The sequence below is a fragment of the Hylobates moloch genome, unplaced genomic scaffold (assembly GCF_009828535.3).
Source record: "Hylobates moloch isolate HMO894 unplaced genomic scaffold, HMol_V3 SCAFFOLD_10, whole genome shotgun sequence".
Classification (NCBI taxonomy): domain Eukaryota; kingdom Metazoa; phylum Chordata; class Mammalia; order Primates; family Hylobatidae; genus Hylobates; species Hylobates moloch.
Genome location: NW_026652285.1, coordinates 87,174,871 through 87,194,157, shown reverse-complemented (window position 1 = coordinate 87,194,157; position 19,287 = coordinate 87,174,871). Strand labels below are relative to the sequence as shown.

General features: G+C 43.4%; 1 protein-coding gene across 1 annotated transcript in view; it reads left to right on the top strand.

Annotated features, from left to right (window-relative positions):
- Positions 1–19,287, top strand: part of TNC (tenascin C) — a 91,330-nt gene that overhangs the window by 21,691 nt on the left and 50,352 nt on the right. The window contains exons 3-10 of the mRNA XM_058445736.1: positions 3,141–4,550; positions 5,909–6,172; positions 7,569–7,684; positions 8,451–8,607; positions 12,204–12,473; positions 13,848–14,033; positions 14,302–14,391; positions 16,554–16,817. Coding sequence (XP_058301719.1) covers positions 3,141–4,550; positions 5,909–6,172; positions 7,569–7,684; positions 8,451–8,607; positions 12,204–12,473; positions 13,848–14,033; positions 14,302–14,391; positions 16,554–16,817 — 2,757 coding nt within the window. The remainder of the gene's footprint in view (positions 1–3,140; positions 4,551–5,908; positions 6,173–7,568; positions 7,685–8,450; positions 8,608–12,203; positions 12,474–13,847; positions 14,034–14,301; positions 14,392–16,553; positions 16,818–19,287) is intronic.

The window sequence follows — 19,287 nt, the reverse complement described above, 5'->3', positions numbered from 1 at the left end:
AGCTTCCCAGAGGGTTCGTTACAAAGAGATTTTATGTTCAAATAAGTGTGGAGACTGCAGCCATCTCTCTCCTGCTTGGAGGAGTCATGGCGACAACTGCTTCTCAGAGGAATTTTCAGGCTTCTGATAAGTCCTGCTTTGAAAAACCCTATTTTACCTTAATTATAAATTTCTAAAACGTATTTGACCATGAAATCTACCCACTTTCTACCCCAAAACCTATGAGTACACCATGAAATTTCTACCCCAGAGAGCACTCTCTGATAGGTACTGGTGTGGCCCCATCACCTCATTTTACAAATAGAGAAACTGAGGCCTGGAAAGAGGATGGGATTCCTGAAGGTCCTCCAATAAGGAGTTGAGTTCCTCACATTTCGGTATTCTTACAAATGCACAGTGCTGCCTCTGATAGTGCTGAGTCTATAAGAATTAGAAAAAAGTTCCAATTTAATAGCAATTACAATGATTACAATCATATAAGCTCCCTCTGTGTAACAGGCACTGTTGTATTATCTCATTTAATCCTCCCAACAGCCCTTTAAGGTAAAGATTAGATGAGGGGAAGATAAGTCCTCTTCTACAGATCAAAGAAATGAGTCTCAAAGGGATTAACCCACTGGCACAAGATGGCACAAAGAGCAATAAGAAATAGGGTCTTTGGCTGGGCGCGGTGGCTCACGCCTGTAATCCCAGCAGTTTGGGAGGCTAAGGCGGGCAGATCACCTGAAGTCAGGAGTTCAAGACCAGCCTGGCCAACATGGTGAAACCCCATCTCTACTAAAAATACAAAATTAGCAGGGTGTGGTGGTGCATGCCTGTAATCCCAGCTACTCAGGAGGCTGAGGCAGGAGAATCACTTGAAACCGAGAGGCAGAGGTTGCAGTGAGCTGAGATCATGCCATTGCACTCCAGCCTGGGTGACAAGAGCAAAACACCATCCAAAAAAAAAAAAAAAGAGAGAGAGAGAAAGAGATAGGGATTTTGCATGTGCCCGTGGGTCTCCAGAGCTCATACTCTCCCATGGATGCCCTGTTTCCACATGCATCCTACTTCAAGGAATTTTGCTGCTTTGGAATTATGTCTTTATCTCCAATAACTAAAGTTGATAAAGCTACATGAGTTTCAACAACTTCAAATCAGAGCTGAACGTCTGTTTCTGCCACTCAGAAAAAAATTACCAAAATGTTCTTCGACAATTATTTCAAGAGTAAACCTAACCACCCTAAGAGAAATAGTCTTACAGCTCTGCAGGACAGTCTCTAGGTTTCTAAGGAAATTTTTAAAAACGTTTTCTTTAGGCAAAAGTTAGTTTATCTTCCACTTCTGTCAACTCCCTGGAAAAATGCAGATGAGAATATACAGTAGGAGTAATGCTAAGTAGTCAGTTAAAATGATTGTTTAGAGCAGTGCTGTCTAATGAAAATATGAGTCACATGTAATCTTAAATTTTCTAGTAGTCATGTTAAAGAAAGGAGAAAGAAACAAGTAAACATAATTTTAATCATCTCTTATTTAATTCACCATAGCCAAAATATTGGTTTTTCAGCCTGAAATCAATATAAAAATTATTAATGGATATTTTTCAGTCTACTATTTTATACTATTTGGAATCTAATGTGTATTTTACACTTACAGAACATCTCAATTTAGACCAGTCGTGTTTCAATGCCTAATAACCACATGTGGCCAAGGGCCACCATACTAGACAGTACATACTTAGACTCTCACTTTACAAATCAGCTTTTAAAAAAAAATTCTTTCTTCCTGCTGTCAAGAAGGAGATAAAATATATTAATACAAGCTGTTTCCAGGTACAGAGACTATAGAGTGAATACATTCTAGTGCAGAGAATGTAGAAGTGGGGTTTGTTTCTTCTCCTTAAGCTCCATGGAGATCAGACCAATGACTTCTGCAAACTGAGCTAAGGCAATATTTAGGCCTCAAGGGGCTCGAGTAATGTCAACCTTGACTCCACATTCTTCAAGTTGACCTCCACTTAGCCTTCAGGATAGAAAGAAATAAAAGATAATGGCACGATACTTTTCTGGGGACAGAGCCAAACTGAAAGATGTCCTTATAGAATTAGAAAGCTATTAGCTACCTCATTTTAGTTGTGGAAAATTAGAATGTTTTGATTATATAAACCCACATACCAACTTGAGCCAACCTTCCACAAAAAAACTTTGGAAAAGAAAACAGAAAAAAAATAACAAGGACACAAGAGTGAGCTCTTAAGGGGTTTACTTAACTTGGATATACCCCCAAGGAAGTGGGCTATTGGCCCAACTTCACCTATAAGAAAACTAAGCTCCAGAGAGTCTAAATCCCTTGCCAAATGTGGCATAGATATTGAATCAAAAAGTCAGAATTACATTCAGTTCAACAACTATTTCTTGGGCATCTCTTATGTGCCTGGCCTTGACGAGGCACTGAAGAAATAATAACATAGTGGCCAGGCGTGGTGGCTCAGGCATGTAATCTCAGCACTTTGGGAGGCCAAGGCAAGCAGATCATGAGGTCAGGAGATCAAGACCATCCTGGCTAACACGGTGAAACCCCGTCTCTACTAAAAACACAAAAAAATTAGCCAGGCGTGGTGGCCGGCACCTGGAGTCCCAGCTACTCAGGAGGCTGAGGCAGGAGAATGGCATGAACCCAGGAGGCAGAGCTTGCAGTGAGCCAAGATGGCGCCACTGCACTCCAGCCTGGGTGACAGAGCATAGACTCCGTCAAAAAAAGAAAGAAAGAAAGAAAGAAATAGTAACATAGCCCCAGCCTAATGCATTCCACAAGGCAGTGACTCATAATCATCATAGTAAGACTTCTTGAAAATGTGACAAAAACTATGAATCCGCTCCCCAGGGGTGGGAATACACACACACACACCCCTATGCATAATCACACACTGTTTTGGCATACAAGCCTATAATTTCGGGGAGTTCAGGTTATGAGTTCCTACCTGGTATAACAGGATGTGAGTCTCATCTGATTTCACACACTACAACAAATGGTTCTCAAGCCAGATGGAGCCCGAGGGTGCAACCATCCTTCAGCTGAATTTGAATCTGGGTGCCCTGGGTAGATACTGAGAAATGTGGCTGCTTAAGCCTGGCTGAGACCTTCTGTTTCTTTTGTTGCAGGCCGCTTGGACACCAGGCCCTTCTGTAGCGGTCGGGGCAACTTCAGCGCTGAAGGATGTGGCTGTGTCTGCGAACCTGGCTGGAAAGGCCCCAACTGCTCTGAGCCCGAATGTCCAGGGAACTGTCACCTTCGAGGCCAGTGCATTGATGGGCAGTGCATCTGTGACGAGGGCTTCACGGGCGAGGACTGCAGCCAGCTGGCTTGCCCCGGCGACTGCAATGACCAGGGCAAGTGCGTGAATGGAGTCTGCATCTGTTTCGATGGCTATGCCGGGGCTGACTGCAGCCGGGAAATCTGCCCAGTGCCCTGCAGTGAGGAGCACGGCACGTGTGTAGATGGCTTGTGTGTGTGCCATGATGGCTTTGCAGGCTATGACTGCAACAAGCCTCTGTGTCTCAACAATTGCTACAACCGTGGGCGATGCGTGGAGAATGAGTGCGTGTGTGATGAGGGTTTCACAGGCGAAGACTGCAGTGAGCTCATCTGCCCCAATGACTGCTTCGACCGGGGCCGCTGCATCAATGGCACCTGCTACTGCGAAGAAGGCTTCACCGGTGAAGACTGCGGGAAACTCACCTGCCCACATGCCTGCCACGGCCAGGGCCGGTGTGAGGAGGGGCAGTGTGTATGCGATGAGGGCTTTGCCGGTGTGGACTGCAGCGAGAAGAGGTGTCCTGCTGACTGTCACAATCATGGCCGCTGTGTAGACGGGCAGTGTGAGTGTGATGATGGTTTCACGGGAGCTGACTGTGGGGAGCTCAAGTGCCCCAGTGGCTGCAGTGGCCATGGCCGCTGTGTCAATGGGCAGTGTGTGTGTGATGAGGGCTATACTGGGGAGGACTGCAGCCAGCTACGGTGCCCCAATGACTGTCACAGTCGGGGCCGCTGTATAGAGGGCAAATGTGTATGTGAACAAGGCTTCAAGGGCTATGACTGCAGTGACATGAGCTGCCCCAATGACTGTCACCAGCATGGCCGCTGTGTGAATGGCATGTGTGTTTGTGATGACGGCTACACAGGGGAAGACTGTCGGGATCGCCAATGCCCCAGGGACTGCAGCAACAGGGGCCGCTGTGTGGACGGACAGTGCGTCTGTGAAGATGGCTTCACCGGCCCTGACTGCGCAGAACTCTCCTGTCCAAATGACTGCCATGGCCGGGGTCGCTGTGTGAATGGGCAGTGTGTGTGCCATGAAGGATTCATGGGCAAAGATTGCAAGGAGCAAAGATGTCCCAGTGACTGTCATGGCCAGGGCCACTGTGTGGACGGCCAGTGCATCTGCCATGAGGGTTTCACAGGCCTGGACTGTGGCCAGCGCTCCTGCCCCAATGACTGCAGCAACTTAGGACAATGCATCTCAGGCCGCTGCATCTGCAACGAGGGCTATACTGGAGAAGACTGCTCAGAGGGTGAGTCCCATTATCGCAGACCAGCATGATAATGGTTATGATGGAGTGGACTCCTAGTATGGGTTGGAAAACTACGTTTATATTTATAAACATACATACACACTGATTCTTTGTACATATTAATATATCCATTTAAACACACACCCATAATGACTCTTTAAGGGAGCCCTGTCATTCATTTGTTACCAGGTGACCTATTTAAGGGCTAAAGGGCTCAGAGAGGTTATATAATTGTCCCAGGGACACACAGCTGACACATCATAGAGCTGGTATTCGAGTCTGCCTAACTCATCTACCCAGAGTTTAACATCTAGTGTTCAAGATGAGGTAGATAAAGGGATAACCTCTCTTTTGCTAAATATCAACTTTATTTCCTACTCTCCACTGACATCAAACCAACAGTAAACAAAATCTCTCTATTTGGATGGACGTAAAAATTCAGCTAAATTGAATATGCAGTGAGATTACATAAAAACAACTGTTTCAAATGCATACCCAGCTAAAGACCAAATGCCTATTATCTACAAGATTGACCTGTCTTTTAATTGTCTTTTGTAACTGGTTTTGTTTTTTTGTTTGTTTTGTTTTTTTAATCCTAAATACTGTAAGCTCCTATCCTTAAAAGGGCACTATTTCTAGCAGCTAGTATGGGACCTGGTACATAGTAAGTGCTTAGTAAACCCTAAACACAGGAGAGAAAATTAATGCTCATGTTTAATGAGTGTCTTCTTTGTACTCCTCTCATCCACCCATATTATAATTGTCGTAACGGAGAATTTTTGCCTTTACTAAATTTATTGGTATCTAGACATAAATAAATGGCTTTGTGTTCAGTGTGGCCCAAGCAGGGAAGCCTGGTTGGAAAGAACACCAGGCTGGCAGGGAGGAGACACAAGTTCTAAACTTGATGAGGTGAGCTAGCTTGGTCAAGTCTTTCTGCCTTACTCACCTCTATAAAATAAGAAAGTTGGATCAGATGTGCCCAAAATACCCTCCCAGTGCTAGGGACATGTAACTCAAAGTTCAGAGCAGGGAGTGAGGCTCAGGCTGCACTTTCCCATGCCAACAGCCTGCATCTGAGCTAAGACCCAGGAAGCACAGAAAGTTGGAGAGGCCAGAACACCAAAGGCCACACTGCTGACCTGGGACTCCAGCCTGAAGGAAATGGACTAAGGAACAGCCACCACAGGGCTTAAGATGGATCACAGCAGGGGGTCCCTGATGCCATCTGCATTTTAGAGGCAATAGAAGATCTTCAGTCCTCTGTGGCTGACAGTGGAAGAGACAGGTCAAACAAACCTAGAGAGATTTTAGAGGGCACACTGTTGACACCAGATGTCCTTTCTTATTCCTGCCAGTGTCTCCTCCCAAAGACCTCGTTGTGACAGAAGTGACGGAAGAGACGGTCAACCTGGCCTGGGACAATGAGATGCGGGTCACAGAGTACCTTGTCGTGTACACGCCCACCCACGAGGGCGGCCTGGAAATGCAGTTCCGTGTGCCTGGGGACCAGACGTCCACCATCATTCGGGAGCTGGAGCCTGGTGTGGAGTACTTTATCCGTGTATTTGCCATCCTGGAGAACAAGAAAAGCATTCCTGTCAGCGCCAGGGTGGCCACATGTGAGTGAGCAGAACTCTTTTGGGCAGCCTCACCTGACCTCAGCCCACCCAGTGTATAACTCTCCCTCGCCACGGCCCCTACAATCCTATAGTTGTTCTTTATAGTTATACCAAATAAGAGCCTAGAATTGTCCACAGAATCACTTCTTAAAGAAATCCCTCATTTTCCATAAAATCTTTCTGCTTGCTCTCCTATATACTTCCTGCCAGAGAAAATCATTACATGTAACATTTAGTAAGTGTTTACTACGTAGCAGACTTTGTTGTAAGCAGTCTACGTTAGTATAAGAGTCCTCATTTGGCCCGGCATGGTGGCTCATGCCTGTAATCCTAGCACTTTGGGAGGCCAAAGCAGGTGGATCACCTGAGGTCACGAGTTCAAGACCAGCCTGGCCAACATGGCGAAACCCTGTCTCTACTAAAAATACAAAAATTAGTCGGGCCTGGTGGTGCATGCCTGTAATCCCAGTTACTTGGGAGGCTGAGGCAGAGAATAGCTTGAAACCAAGAGGCAGAGGTTGCCGTGAGCCGAGATCATGCCACTGTACTCCAGCCTGGGTGACAGAGTGAGACTCTGTCTCAAGGAAAAAAAAAAAAAGAGTCCTCATTATATGAGTTAGCATATGTATGAAATAGGAGCTATTGTTAACCCCATTTTACAGATGAGAAAACTGAAGCTGCATGGTTAAGCATCTTATCCCAAATCATGCAGCTAACAAGGAGTAGAGGCAAAACTTTAACCCTGGCAGTCCTGGCAGGTTTATGTTCTTAACCACTCTATTACTTTTCAGTGGAGCTCACCGACTATTTTTCTTTAAGTGGAAACATTCTGGTTTATGAGTTTAGCATCAGTATAATTACCTTCATATCTAAAAAGCAAGCTCTGGCTAGAAATTGACCCTTTTTTTTGCTTAATAATAACATTGGCTACCATTTATTCAACTTGTTCTGCATGCCACGAACCAGGCCCAGCAGTCTACGCACTGGAGTGGAGTATATCACTCACTCCTCAATGCATTCCCAAGAAGTAGACATATTTACCTTCTTTTTCCAGGTGAATAAATCAGGCTTAGAGCATTGTGTACAATTTGCTCAAGTTCACATTGATAGTGGAGCTTAGATTCTAACCCCAAGTCTGTCTGATTCCAAAGCCTGTGTTCATTTTAGATCTAACCATATGAAATTGCCAAAATTAATCATACCATTTTTCCTAATATTAATTTTTATACAGCCTCATAGTAGACTTCATCCCAGAAGAAGCTTTAAAAGGACACCTGCTCTGGTTGTCAGCCCCTGACTGTTGCAGACATCCAGTCTGGTTTAGTGGAATCGTGGCCCCGTTGCCCACCCACACACCTGCCCTATCCTTACATTCTATTTATGTTGTTACTTACAGACTTGCCTGCACCTGAAGGCCTGAAATTCAAGTCCATCAAGGAGACATCTGTGGAAGTGGAGTGGGATCCTCTAGACATTGCTTTTGAAACCTGGGAGATCATCTTCCGGAATATGGTAAGGAGTAAAAAGAGCAGATCCATTTGATCTCAAGGATTTGAAAGACGACCAAAGCGTTCTGAAGACTTCTGTATCAACTCATTTTCCTTAGTTTTTGATGGAGGACAAGGCTCTAATTAGCATCTTTTGTGTTTGCATCTGTATTTTAAGGGATGTTGATTTTCCCCTGATTTTAATAAGTCAGTAAGTGTAGCACTTAGGGCTGAGACTCTAGACAAATAGAAATTGTCACCTCAAGGTTCCAATTGTCTGTCATCACCTTAGAAATCTCTACTCAGAGGCAAAGAAGAGAAGAAACAGTCTCTTCCTCAAAATAAAGGTACATCTCAGATTTGAGCAACCTTTCTCTCCAGGCCCAAAAGTACACGTGAGGCAGGGAACTTGTTCTCTGAATTTAAGCCCAGGCTCTGCCACCAACTAGCTGTGTGACTATCCAACAATCACCCTACTTCTCTGATGCTGGCTTCAGTCTACCCAAGGAGGGATTGAGCTTGTGCCTTCAGAATTCCTTTGGCTCTCACATTCTGTCACTTGACTTGCATGACAAAGGGGTAAAGGTTTACGAATGGGAGAAACAAACTAGAGAAATGTCTTTATCATCTCTGTATCCTCAGTAGCTTACATACTGATCTGATGCATAGTAAGTGCCTAATGAATCGATGAAAGAATAAAAGAGGAATGAATGAATGCAGAGTGAATGAATCACATAAATTAAGAGACTGGCACCTCCCCTAAGTCTTACCAAGCTGCCTCTATCTCTCAGAATAAAGAAGATGAGGGAGAGATCACCAAAAGCCTGAGGAGGCCAGAGACCTCTTACCGGCAAACTGGTCTAGCTCCTGGGCAAGAGTATGAGATATCTCTGCACATAGTGAAAAACAATACCCGGGGCCCTGGCCTGAAGAGGGTAACCACCACACGTGAGTATCACCTTTAGTACTTATAGAATGATAAGGCTGATTGTACCTCATAGCACCTCCTGGTTGAGACTGTGCCTTCTCATATGGCATCTATATCATTTGACTTTTGCTACATTTTTAAAAGTCCAGATACAGTGGTTTAAAATAACAATTCTTTGCATGTTGGTGATTTGGGTTTGGGCTCAGCTGAGCAGTTTATCTGTTCTTGACTGTACTCCTCATATATCTGTGTGCTTAAGGGGCGGATTGGCCTGGGATGGCCTCAGCCAGGATGGTGTCTTTGTTTCACAGGGCCTCTCATTCTCCAGGATGCTGGTCCTGTTCACACAGCTATTGAACAGGTTCAAAACTGGCACTAGATCAGTTCTATCAAAGCACATCCCATGGCCAGTTTATATTTAAGGAATAGAGAAACAGATCCATCTCTTGATGAAAGGAGTTTCACAATCACCTTTCAAAGGGGCATGACTATCTGAAGATAATTAAGCCCATTTGCTAACAATCTATCGTGTCGCTAGTTTAATATTAGCACCCAGTTGTAGGACAGAGGAAGGGAAAATATTAATGTTAAGGCTTAAAGAAGCTAAATCACTTTAATATCACATAGTTAACGCCATCAGGGGCATAACTTTAAGCCAGGGTAAGTTTTATAACTTTAACCCAATTTCCACTAACATTGACTAGGCTCTGGTTTATGCAGAATGTTGATTCCACCTCTTCGATGGGAACCTAAATAAAATTTCATTCAACACTAATGATGTCAGAACTTCTTGGGAGTAGAATAGGATTTAGCAGTACTAAATCATTTGGTGAGAAAAAGACCTGAATTTAGAGTTGCTCTACCAGGAGACAACTTTTTTTTTTTTTTCTGTCACCCAGGTTGGAGTGCAGTGGTGCGATCTCAGTTCACTGCAACCTCTGCCTCCCAGGTTCAAGTGATTCTCCTGCCTTAGTCTCCCAAGTAGCTGGGATTACAGGCTCCTGCCACCACATCTGGCTAATTTTTTTTTTGTATTTTAGTAGAGAGGGGGTCTCAGCATGTTGGACAGGCTGGTTTCCAACTCCTGACCTCAAGTGATCCGCCCTCCTCGGCCTCCTAAAGTGCTAGGATTACAGGCGTGAGCCACCGTGCCCAGCCGCAATTTTTTAAAAAGAAAAAAATACATAATTTTGCACTTCCATATAGGAAAACCTCTTTATTTTCTTCAAAATAACATATGCGCCAATTCTTTAAGTAATTGACTCTTTAAGTAATTAAGTAAACCCCTCTTGGCAGGGAGTTGTTGGAAAAATTAAATCAGTTGCTGATGACAAGAAAGAACATCTTGCATTTAAATATTTGCACATTTTGCCTAGCTCAGAGCCTATTCAAAGGATTTTCTCTTTCATAAGCAAGTGTTTTCCATCATCCTGACAACATGTCTCTGTGGTAGGTAGAAAAGCAGGTACCAGCAGGAAAAAAAAAAATCATTAGATCACCACAAAGACAAAGAAAAGACAAAGCAAACGCCTAGTTGCTACGGAGAAGGTGCACTGAACTTTTTTTTTTTTTTTCACTGCTCTTTTATTTATCTAAATACGGGAATTGTCTGCTTTATTTCTTCTTATTTTAGAACAAACATTCCAACATTTGAAGTTGCCTAATCATATAAATTTCAACATAGGGGGACAAATATTTACCTGTTCATTTTGTATTTTTAGTAGAGACAGGATTTCATCATGTTGGCCAGGCTGGTTTTGAACTCCTGACTTCAAGTGATCCACCCACCTCAGCCTCCTAACGTGCTGGGATTACAGGCATGAGCCACGGCGGCCAGCTGCAATTTACCACATATACCTGAAACCTTTAAACCTTTAACCTTTTTTCCAGATTTAAAGGGCCTTAAACTTCTAGTTCAAAACATATTTGGCTCCTTCTGTCTGGCATCTATATAAAGGTGGGATTATACTTACTTTTGAGGTCAATATTTTTGAGAGGTGTTGTCATGTAAAGGGGGAAAAGGATGGGCTTTGGATTCAATCAGTTCTGGGTTAGAATTCCATCTTTACCATTCACCATCACCTTGGAAAAATCTATTTCTTTAAGCTCCAGATCCAACAGCTGAAAAATGGGTTTATAGTATCCTCCTTGTGGGGTTGTCATAAGACTCAAGACATAAATGACAAAGCACCATGTTTGCACCTGATAAATACAGAGCATTGTTAGTTTCTGCTATTCAGGGGTCCCAAATCTAGGGGAATATCAGTGTCCTTGACTGAATTCCAACTTCTTTAATGTAAGGGGTACTAAGGAAGGTAGTAGGTACGGTTTGGGTGCTTGCTAGCACCTATAAGAACATAGAACAGGCAGCTTCTGTCCATTTTTGTGACATCATTTTCATTGTGCATTTTACATCATCTGTGAGCTGGGACTGATGTATCAACACCTAGACTTCAAAAACAGGCTGCAGTTTTCTCACAATCAGCTGTAAATTATTGTTCCTTTTCATTCTCTGTATAAAGCCAACTTCCTGTCACTTGTTATTGTTTACTGAACCAATGCTGAAAACACAAACATTAAAAAAAAAAAAAAAAAAAAGAAGAAAGAAAGATTCAAAGATTCACTGAATACCCAGAATGTGCCTGTCTCTATGCTGGGAATTTAAAAGACTCACTCTCTCAATCAATGAATAACCCCACCTAAATTGACTCAAACTGTACAGAAATCTATTATGAAACAATGAGACAGGTATGATACTAGAATGCTCTTTAAGGACAGTGGCAGCCACAGGGAGGGAATATGTGTTTACCTGACTGAAGCCGGGTTAAAAAAAAAGGCTTCTCATTAGGAGACAACATTTAAATGGGATTTTGAAGGATGCATAGGAGATTTTTAGAGAGAGGTATGATCTTAAAAAGAAGAAATGAGAGAACAGCATGTACAGAGACCAGGTGGTGCCCAACAGCATAATGGGCTTCCAGAGCTCTGAGCATCTATCAGAGTACACCACCAGAGTGGGTGGGGCAGAAAAAGTCAAGATGAGCCTGTAAAGACAGGCAAGGCTTGAAATAGCAATGACTTTCTTACGTGAATTCTTTTTATCAAAAATAACTTTCCATACACTGTCAAGACAGTCTATTGCCTCACTTTTCTGCTTGGTAATTCTGATGGAAAAGTTTTCAGGAAACATCCAGGAAGTTTTGCCTAATTAAAAATTTAAAGAGACTAAGTTCATTTTTTCAAATAAAGTATCCACAAAGCATGTTTCCTCAACTTACAAGAACAGTAATAATAATAATAATAATAACAAAAGAACCACCTTTTTTTTTTCATGTGACATCCACGGGCCAGGCTCTGTGCTAGATGCTTTGCAAGCTTTATCTCTCTTAAGATTTGAAAAAAACAAAAACAAAAGACACTAGAGGTAACTGCTGTTATCCCTACTTATAGCTTATCAAACTGAAAACTAAGGTTCAGAAAGGTAAAATAAAGTCAAGCAATTAGTATATATCTAAGTATTCACCCACAGATCTGGAGAGTTACAAAGTCCTCTCTCTGCTCAGCCTCAGGCAATGGCCCTAACCTCTGAAACCTCTCTGTCCTCTGCCCATCATAGGCTTGGATGCCCCCAGCCAGGTCGAGGTGAAAGATGTCACAGACACCACTGCCTTGATCACCTGGTTCAAGCCCCTGGCTGAGATCGACGGCATTGAGCTGACCTACGGCATCAAAGATGTGCCAGGAGACCGTACCACCATCGATCTCACAGAGGACGAGAACCAGTACTCCATCGGGAACCTGAAGCCTGACACTGAGTACGAGGTGTCCCTCATCTCCCGCAGAGGTGACATGTCAAGCAACCCAGCCAAAGAGACCTTCACAACAGGTAAAAGGCCTCCCCCTGTTAACAGATACAGTAAAGGAAAGATTGAAAGATTTCCATCCCACTCCATGTTGTGGTATCTTCCGGGATCATTTTACAGTACGAAAAATGAAAGGGGTATTTTTACTCCTGTAAATTTTAAAATATTGTAGCAATTTATTAATTAGTTTTTCAAAAAAAATTCCAAATAACCTTCCAAAGCACTTTTGGGGGTGGGGGACATATATAGAAGATGCTGGTCTGATATTCTCAGACAAAAGTTCTGGTTAAAATAAAGTTCAAATAAATATTTTTAAAGTAAAATACGGTATATGGAAAACATATATGACAAATGAACCTCCTAACACTTTAGCCTATGGCATTATTTTAAAAGTTCGAAAGTGTCAATTTTTCATTCAGTAAATACTTTTCAGAGCTCAGTAAGTACTTTGTGAGTTATTAGAAATATGATGAGGAGGCCGGGTGTGGTGGCTCACGCCTGTAATCCCAGCACTTTGGCAGGCCGATGCAGGCAGATCACGAGGTCAAGAGGTCGAGACCATCCTGGCCAACATGGCGAAACCCTGTCTCTACTAAAAGTACAAAAATTGGGGTCGGGCGCAGTGGCTCACGCCTGTAATCCCAGCACTTTGGGAGGCCGAGGCAGGCGGATCACGAGGTCAGGAGATTGAGACCATCCTGGCTAACACAGTGAAACCCCGTCTCTACTAAAAATACAAAAAAAAATTAGCCGGGCATGGTGGCGGGTGCCTGTAGTCCCAGCTACAGGCTGAGGCAGGAGAATGGCATGAACCCAGGAGGCGGAGCTTGCAGTGAGCAGAGATTGCGCCACTGCATTCCAACCTGGGTGACAGAGCGAGACTCCATCTCAAAAAAATAAATAAACAAATAACTGGGCATGGTGGTGTGCTCCTGTAATCCCAGCTAATCGGGAGGCTGAGGCAGGAGAATCACTTGAACCCAGGAAGCAGGAGTTGCAGTGAGCCAAGATCACACCAACGCACTCCAGCCTGGTGACAGAGCGAGACTCTGACTCAAAAAAATAAAGAATGAAATATGATGAGAAAATGCAAAAGACCAGTTTTTACACTTATGAGCTTATTTTTAAGTCTTTGCATTGTTTCTTTAACCACAAAGTCTGAGAAAAACACAAATGACTAAAGTGTCACACTCATCCATAATAGGGAAAGGTGCCAAATCTGTAGCACTTGTTTAGATTTGCACATCAACTATGGGGACAGATGAGTGGTGTGCTGAGAATTTTGTAATTTCTCTCCAGTTCCAGGCACGTTTCATATGTCAGCTTGAGCTGTCAAAGACTCCTGCTCTGTTGTGACTGATATGTTCAATACAAATGTTCCTTCTTCTCTCAAACAGGCCTTGATGCTCCCAGGAATCTTCGACGTGTTTCCCAGACAGATAACAGCATCACCCTGGAATGGAGGAATGGCAAGGCAGCTATTGACAGTTACAGAATTAAGTATGCACCCATCTCTGGAGGGGACCACGCCGAGGTTGATGTTCCAAAGAGCCAACAAGCCACAACCAAAACCACACTCACAGGTGAGCTCTGCATCTCTGCAAGCCTGAGCCAGCCAGCCCTAGAGGACCCTTAAAAGATGGGCACCTGCTCCCACATGTCCCCATTTGCAACCCTCAGAAATAAGTCCAATTTCCAGAAATACTGCTTATTGGATTGCAGCGAGTTCTTTTGTAAAACATTCTGAACATTGGTTGTAGCCTCCAGAGACCAACTCAAAGACATTTTTATCATCCTCTGAAAGTCTCTCTGATTTCAGGATGAATCTCAACTTGCACATTCTCTCCTTAGGTCTGAGGCCGGGAACTGAATATGGGATTGGAGTTTCTGCTGTGAAGGAAGACAAGGAGAGCAATCCAGCGACCATCAACGCAGCCACAGGTGAGGCACATCTGGGATTCCCATCCCACTGAGCTGGTGCTGGGCAGATGAGACAGGGCCAGTATGGCCAAAACCTATTTAAATAGAAAAAGTAGAAGCACAGAGGAGAAAGGGCCCTGTAGTACCATCTAGCCCCAATGTCGAAATTCAAAAGGAACATAAGAACGGTCCTTCTGTATCATGCCAACATTATCCCCTGTACGGAAAGGGGGACAGGGGATTTTGTGTTTGTTGTTGTTGTTGTTGTTGTTGTTGAGACTGAGTCTCACTCTGTCACCGGGCTGGAGTGCAGTAGCGCGATCTCAGCTCACTGCAACCTCCGCCTCCCGGGTTCAAGATTCTCCTGCCTCAGCCTCCCGAGTAGCTGGGACTATAGGTGTGTGCCACCAGGCCCAGCTACTTTTTGTATTTTTAGTAGACACGGGGTTTCACCATGTTGGCCAGGATGGTCTCGATCTCTTGACCTCATGATCCACCCGCCTCGGCCTCCCAAAGTGCTGGGATTACAGGCGTGAGCCACTACACCCAGCCGGGATTTTTTAAAGAAAAATTGGGACAAGGCTTTATAAGAAATTCATGAACATTTTTAAGTTGATAATCAATCGCATCTTTTAAATAAACCATTGTCTAGTCCAAACACATCTGTGGGGTTTTCTCTGAGAAAACACCCAACTTTTATACCTCTGTCAAGCAGATTATAAGTAACAGTATCATAGTTTAAGTCCAGGCCCTGCACTTACCTGTCGTGTCCTGTAGCCGCAGCCTGTAGGTGAGGATGCTGAGGGGGCTACCTGATTTGAGGTCATTGATTCTTTCCTCAAGATTTTTTTTTTCCGTTTTTCTGAGAAGTTGGCACTGCAAAAAGAAAACTCCTCCTCTGCCTCTCTCCCAGCCCCCAGCTTACCTCCCCGCAGGCACTATGAGGAAGAGGGGGGCTGATATGTAAAGAGGAGATGGATCATCATTGAGCTTCCACATTATGCGGGATGCAAGGCTGGGCATTTACATGCCAATTCTTTTTTTTAATCTTTTGATTTTGAGATAATTGTAGATTTTCATGCAATTGTGAGAAATCATCAGAGAGATTCCCTGTGCCCATCACCCAGGTTCCCCCAAAGGTAGCATCTTGCATAAATGTAGACTAAGATAACAACTGAGAAATTGACATTGGCATAATTTGTCCACTCTATTTATAGTTCACCAGTTTTGCATACACTCATTCGTATGTGTGTGTATATACCTAGTTCTATGCAATTTTATCGCACATGTAGATTTGTGAATGCACCACTATAGTCAAGATACAGAGCAGTCTTAGTACAAGAATCCCATGTGCTACCCTTTGCAGCCACAGCCACCTCCCTCCCTTTACCCCTCTGCCTAACCCTGGTCATTCATTTATCTGTTCTTCATCTCTATGATTTTGCCATTTCAAGAATGCTTCATAAATGGGATCCTACACATATTAGTCCATTTGAGTTACTGTAACAAGAATACCTTAGACCGAGTAACTTATAAACAGAAGAAATTTATTTCTCACAGTTCTGAAGGCTGCAAAGTCCAAGATCAAGATGCCAGCAGATTTGGTGTCTGATGAAGGCCTGCTTTCTGGCTGACAGTGTGCCGTCTTTTTACTGTGTCCTCACAGGACAGAAGGGGCAAGGTCTCTTTTATAAGGGCACTACTCCCATTCATGAGGCCTCCCAAAGGTCCCTAGATCCAAATACCTTCACATTGGGGATTAGGTTTCAACATAAGAACTTTAGAGAGGCACAGACATTCAGTGCATAGCAATACAGCATGTAACATTTTGAAACTGGCTTTTTTTCCTTCAGCATAATTCTCTCAAGATTCATCTAAATTGCTTCTTTTAACAATAGTTGGTTACTTTTAACTGCTTTAAATCTGAGTAGCATTTTATGGAATGGATATTCCATGACATTATTTTTAATCTTCTCAGACTCCAATGGGGTCATGTGGGTAATGTATAATTAGACCTATTTTACAAAAGTAAAAAGAGAGACCCAGAGAGGTGACTCTCCTGTGGTCCCTCAGCTCCTCTGTGGCAGACCTAGGATTCCAGCCCAGAGGCAGTTGACTTTCAGCCCCAGAAGCAGCCCTGCCTTGCAGCCTGAAGAGCATTCATCTCTCTGTTCTCCTCCCAGAGTTGGACACGCCCAAGGACCTTCGGGTTTCTGAAACTGCAGAGACCAGCCTGACCCTGCTCTGGAAGACACCGTTGGCCAAGTTTGACCGCTACCGCCTCAATTACAGTCTCCCCACAGGCCAGTGGGTGGGAGTGCAGCTTCCAAGAAACACCACTTCCTATGTCCTGAGAGGCCTGGAACCAGGACAGGAGTACAGTGTCCTCCTGACAGCTGAGAAAGGCAGACACAAGAGCAAGCCCGCACATGTGAAGGCATCCACTGGTGAGTCTGCCCTGAGCTTCCTCCAAACTCTAGGTTGATTCCGAGGTTAACAGATCTCCTCAGCCAGGGTGTCCTCACATGAGAAAGCCAAATGCAAAAGCAAGCCACTTTCTCCATCCCTGAAGCCCCTGAACACCACTTTGAAAGGGCTGCTTACTCGTCTTTTCTACCTCCTGTTAACTGATACAGCAAAGTTCCCCCACTGGGAAATAGGGGTTTTAAAATATTTCTTCCTAGGAGAACTTTAAACATCAGGGTTTGTGTTTGCATTTACCTATGATTTTTGTTTTCTTTTTTTAACTGTGTGCATCGCAGCATCTTTTAAATTGTTTCTTGCTTATTTCCTTCTTTTAGCCTAACAATTAATTTACTTTTCATTTTACTTCATTTAAAGATGACCAAGGTGTTGGTAATAATTTTTTTTTGGTTATTTTCCACAAACTGTTTTTATTCCAGGTCTTTTGCTTTCTGCCAAGGTTACCCCTGAAGAGTGGCACATGGCCCTTGGAGACTTCCACGGTGCCCTCTCATTTTCTCTTTTCTCTTAGTCATTAAGACATTAACCTAGTTTGTCTATGACGACAGCTTAATCCTGACATGGCGGCCCATGCAACTTGTGTCCATTCTGGCCCATGCAACCTGTTCACTGAACCTGCTGCCATGCTTACTCAGTGGCTAAACTGAAGAGACAACCAGGTTTTTAAAATATTTCTTCCTTTATGAAAAATAAGCCTATTCAATTTTGGCCACCAAATATTCGAAATGTATAGGTGGAAAATGTTACTTCTCCAGGGTTTGGCAAGTAATAGTCTTTACTTCCAATTTAATTAGTAAGCATGTATTGAGTACCTACTGCATACACTGTACCATACTGATATTTGAGGAAAAGTAGTTCCCAAAGTCAGCATTGTTATGTGGACTCATGTGTGCCTGCTCATAGTGCTTGCGGAAGACTAGATCCTCAGAATGCTAGACAGAACTCGAGAAAAAGAGTGATCCAAGGAAATCAGGAGAGCTGGCAAAGGTGTTATGGCAAGACATGTTATTCCAGTTGAAGCTTGATATGCAAGAAAAGGGTTAGAAGCATGGACATATTTGGAAATGGCTTGAAGAGTCTTTCTCACAATATCTTCAGTCTCAAATCACAGTCACTTACTTAAGATAGAAGTTGGTTTTCTTTCTTATAAAATGAATCTGGAGCTGTGAGGTACAGGGATAACTTAGTATTCAAATTGTCATTATTTGAATTGACAATAGTATTTCAAATTGTCAGGCACCCAGGCTGCTTCTATCTTTCCTTTCCACCATTTTTAGCCCTTGGCTTCCATTCTCAAAGTCATCTCAGTGTCACAACATGGCTGCTGTAGTACAGCCATTACATCTGTGTTCTAGGCAGCATAAGGGAGGGAGAACCAAAACTCCCGAAGAGGAGCACCTTCTGGGTGAGTCTTTCTGGAAACCCCACCAATCACTTCTCCCCATAGTTCATTGGCCACTCTTAGCTGTAAGGGAGACAGGGAAAGGTAGTCTTCTGTCTGAACATGTTGCTTCCACATAAAATTGAGGTTATTTGTAAGATAGAAATTTGGCAGACAATGAGCAGTCCCTGCCAGAGTCTGAAATGAGTTTACGTGGTCGATTCTGTTGACTCTGCATTGACTGCTTCCCATCCAACTGTAAGATGTTTATCAAGGATGCTCTGAAAGAATAGTTTAATCAAAAATAAGGTGGGGGGGATAGAATCAAGAAGAAATAAATCTATAGTAGAGATTTAAATTTCAGCTTTATAAACATGAGCTTGTTATAAAGTGTCAAGGGGCAACAAATGAATCAGAAATACCCGAAAGATGAAATCCCTCTCTTTTCTTCTCTTTTTCTCTCTCTTTCTTCCCTCTTCCCTCCCTCCTCCTCTTCTTCCTCCTCCTCCTTCCTCTGCCCCTCTCTCTTAGCTTTCCCTTGAGTTTGATAAATGCTGTATCTAAGAGAGATTCCTATTGCCCCTCAATCATTCCACCTTCTGGTGATGGCCACATTGCCTCCTTCCTCCAGTGAGAAAGCCTCACATCTCCGCAGTCACTGAAGAAGTTTTATCTCCCTAAGATCCTGAGGTGTGGGGCTTCTCCACTAGAGAAAGGAGGTAATGTGGCTATAACCAGGAGATTTACTAGCTAGAATTATTCTGTTTCTGAATGAGAGCCCCATATTGGCATTCCAAAGCCTCAGCAGTTGCATTTCCCCACCACGCCTCCTTAATGCCATTTCAAAGATATCATGTTTCATATGTAAAGACATTCTTCAGTGTGGGAAAAATGTGCAAAGTTCTTTTTATTGGTTCTTCTCCACTGTCCACAGAATATTTCCCCCATCCCTTTCTCCACAGGAAAAAATATATATGTTTCATTTAAGGTGACGCAGATGTTTCTTTCCCTCTCTTGAATTCTAACTTTTAAAGTCTTCTGCATTCACTCAG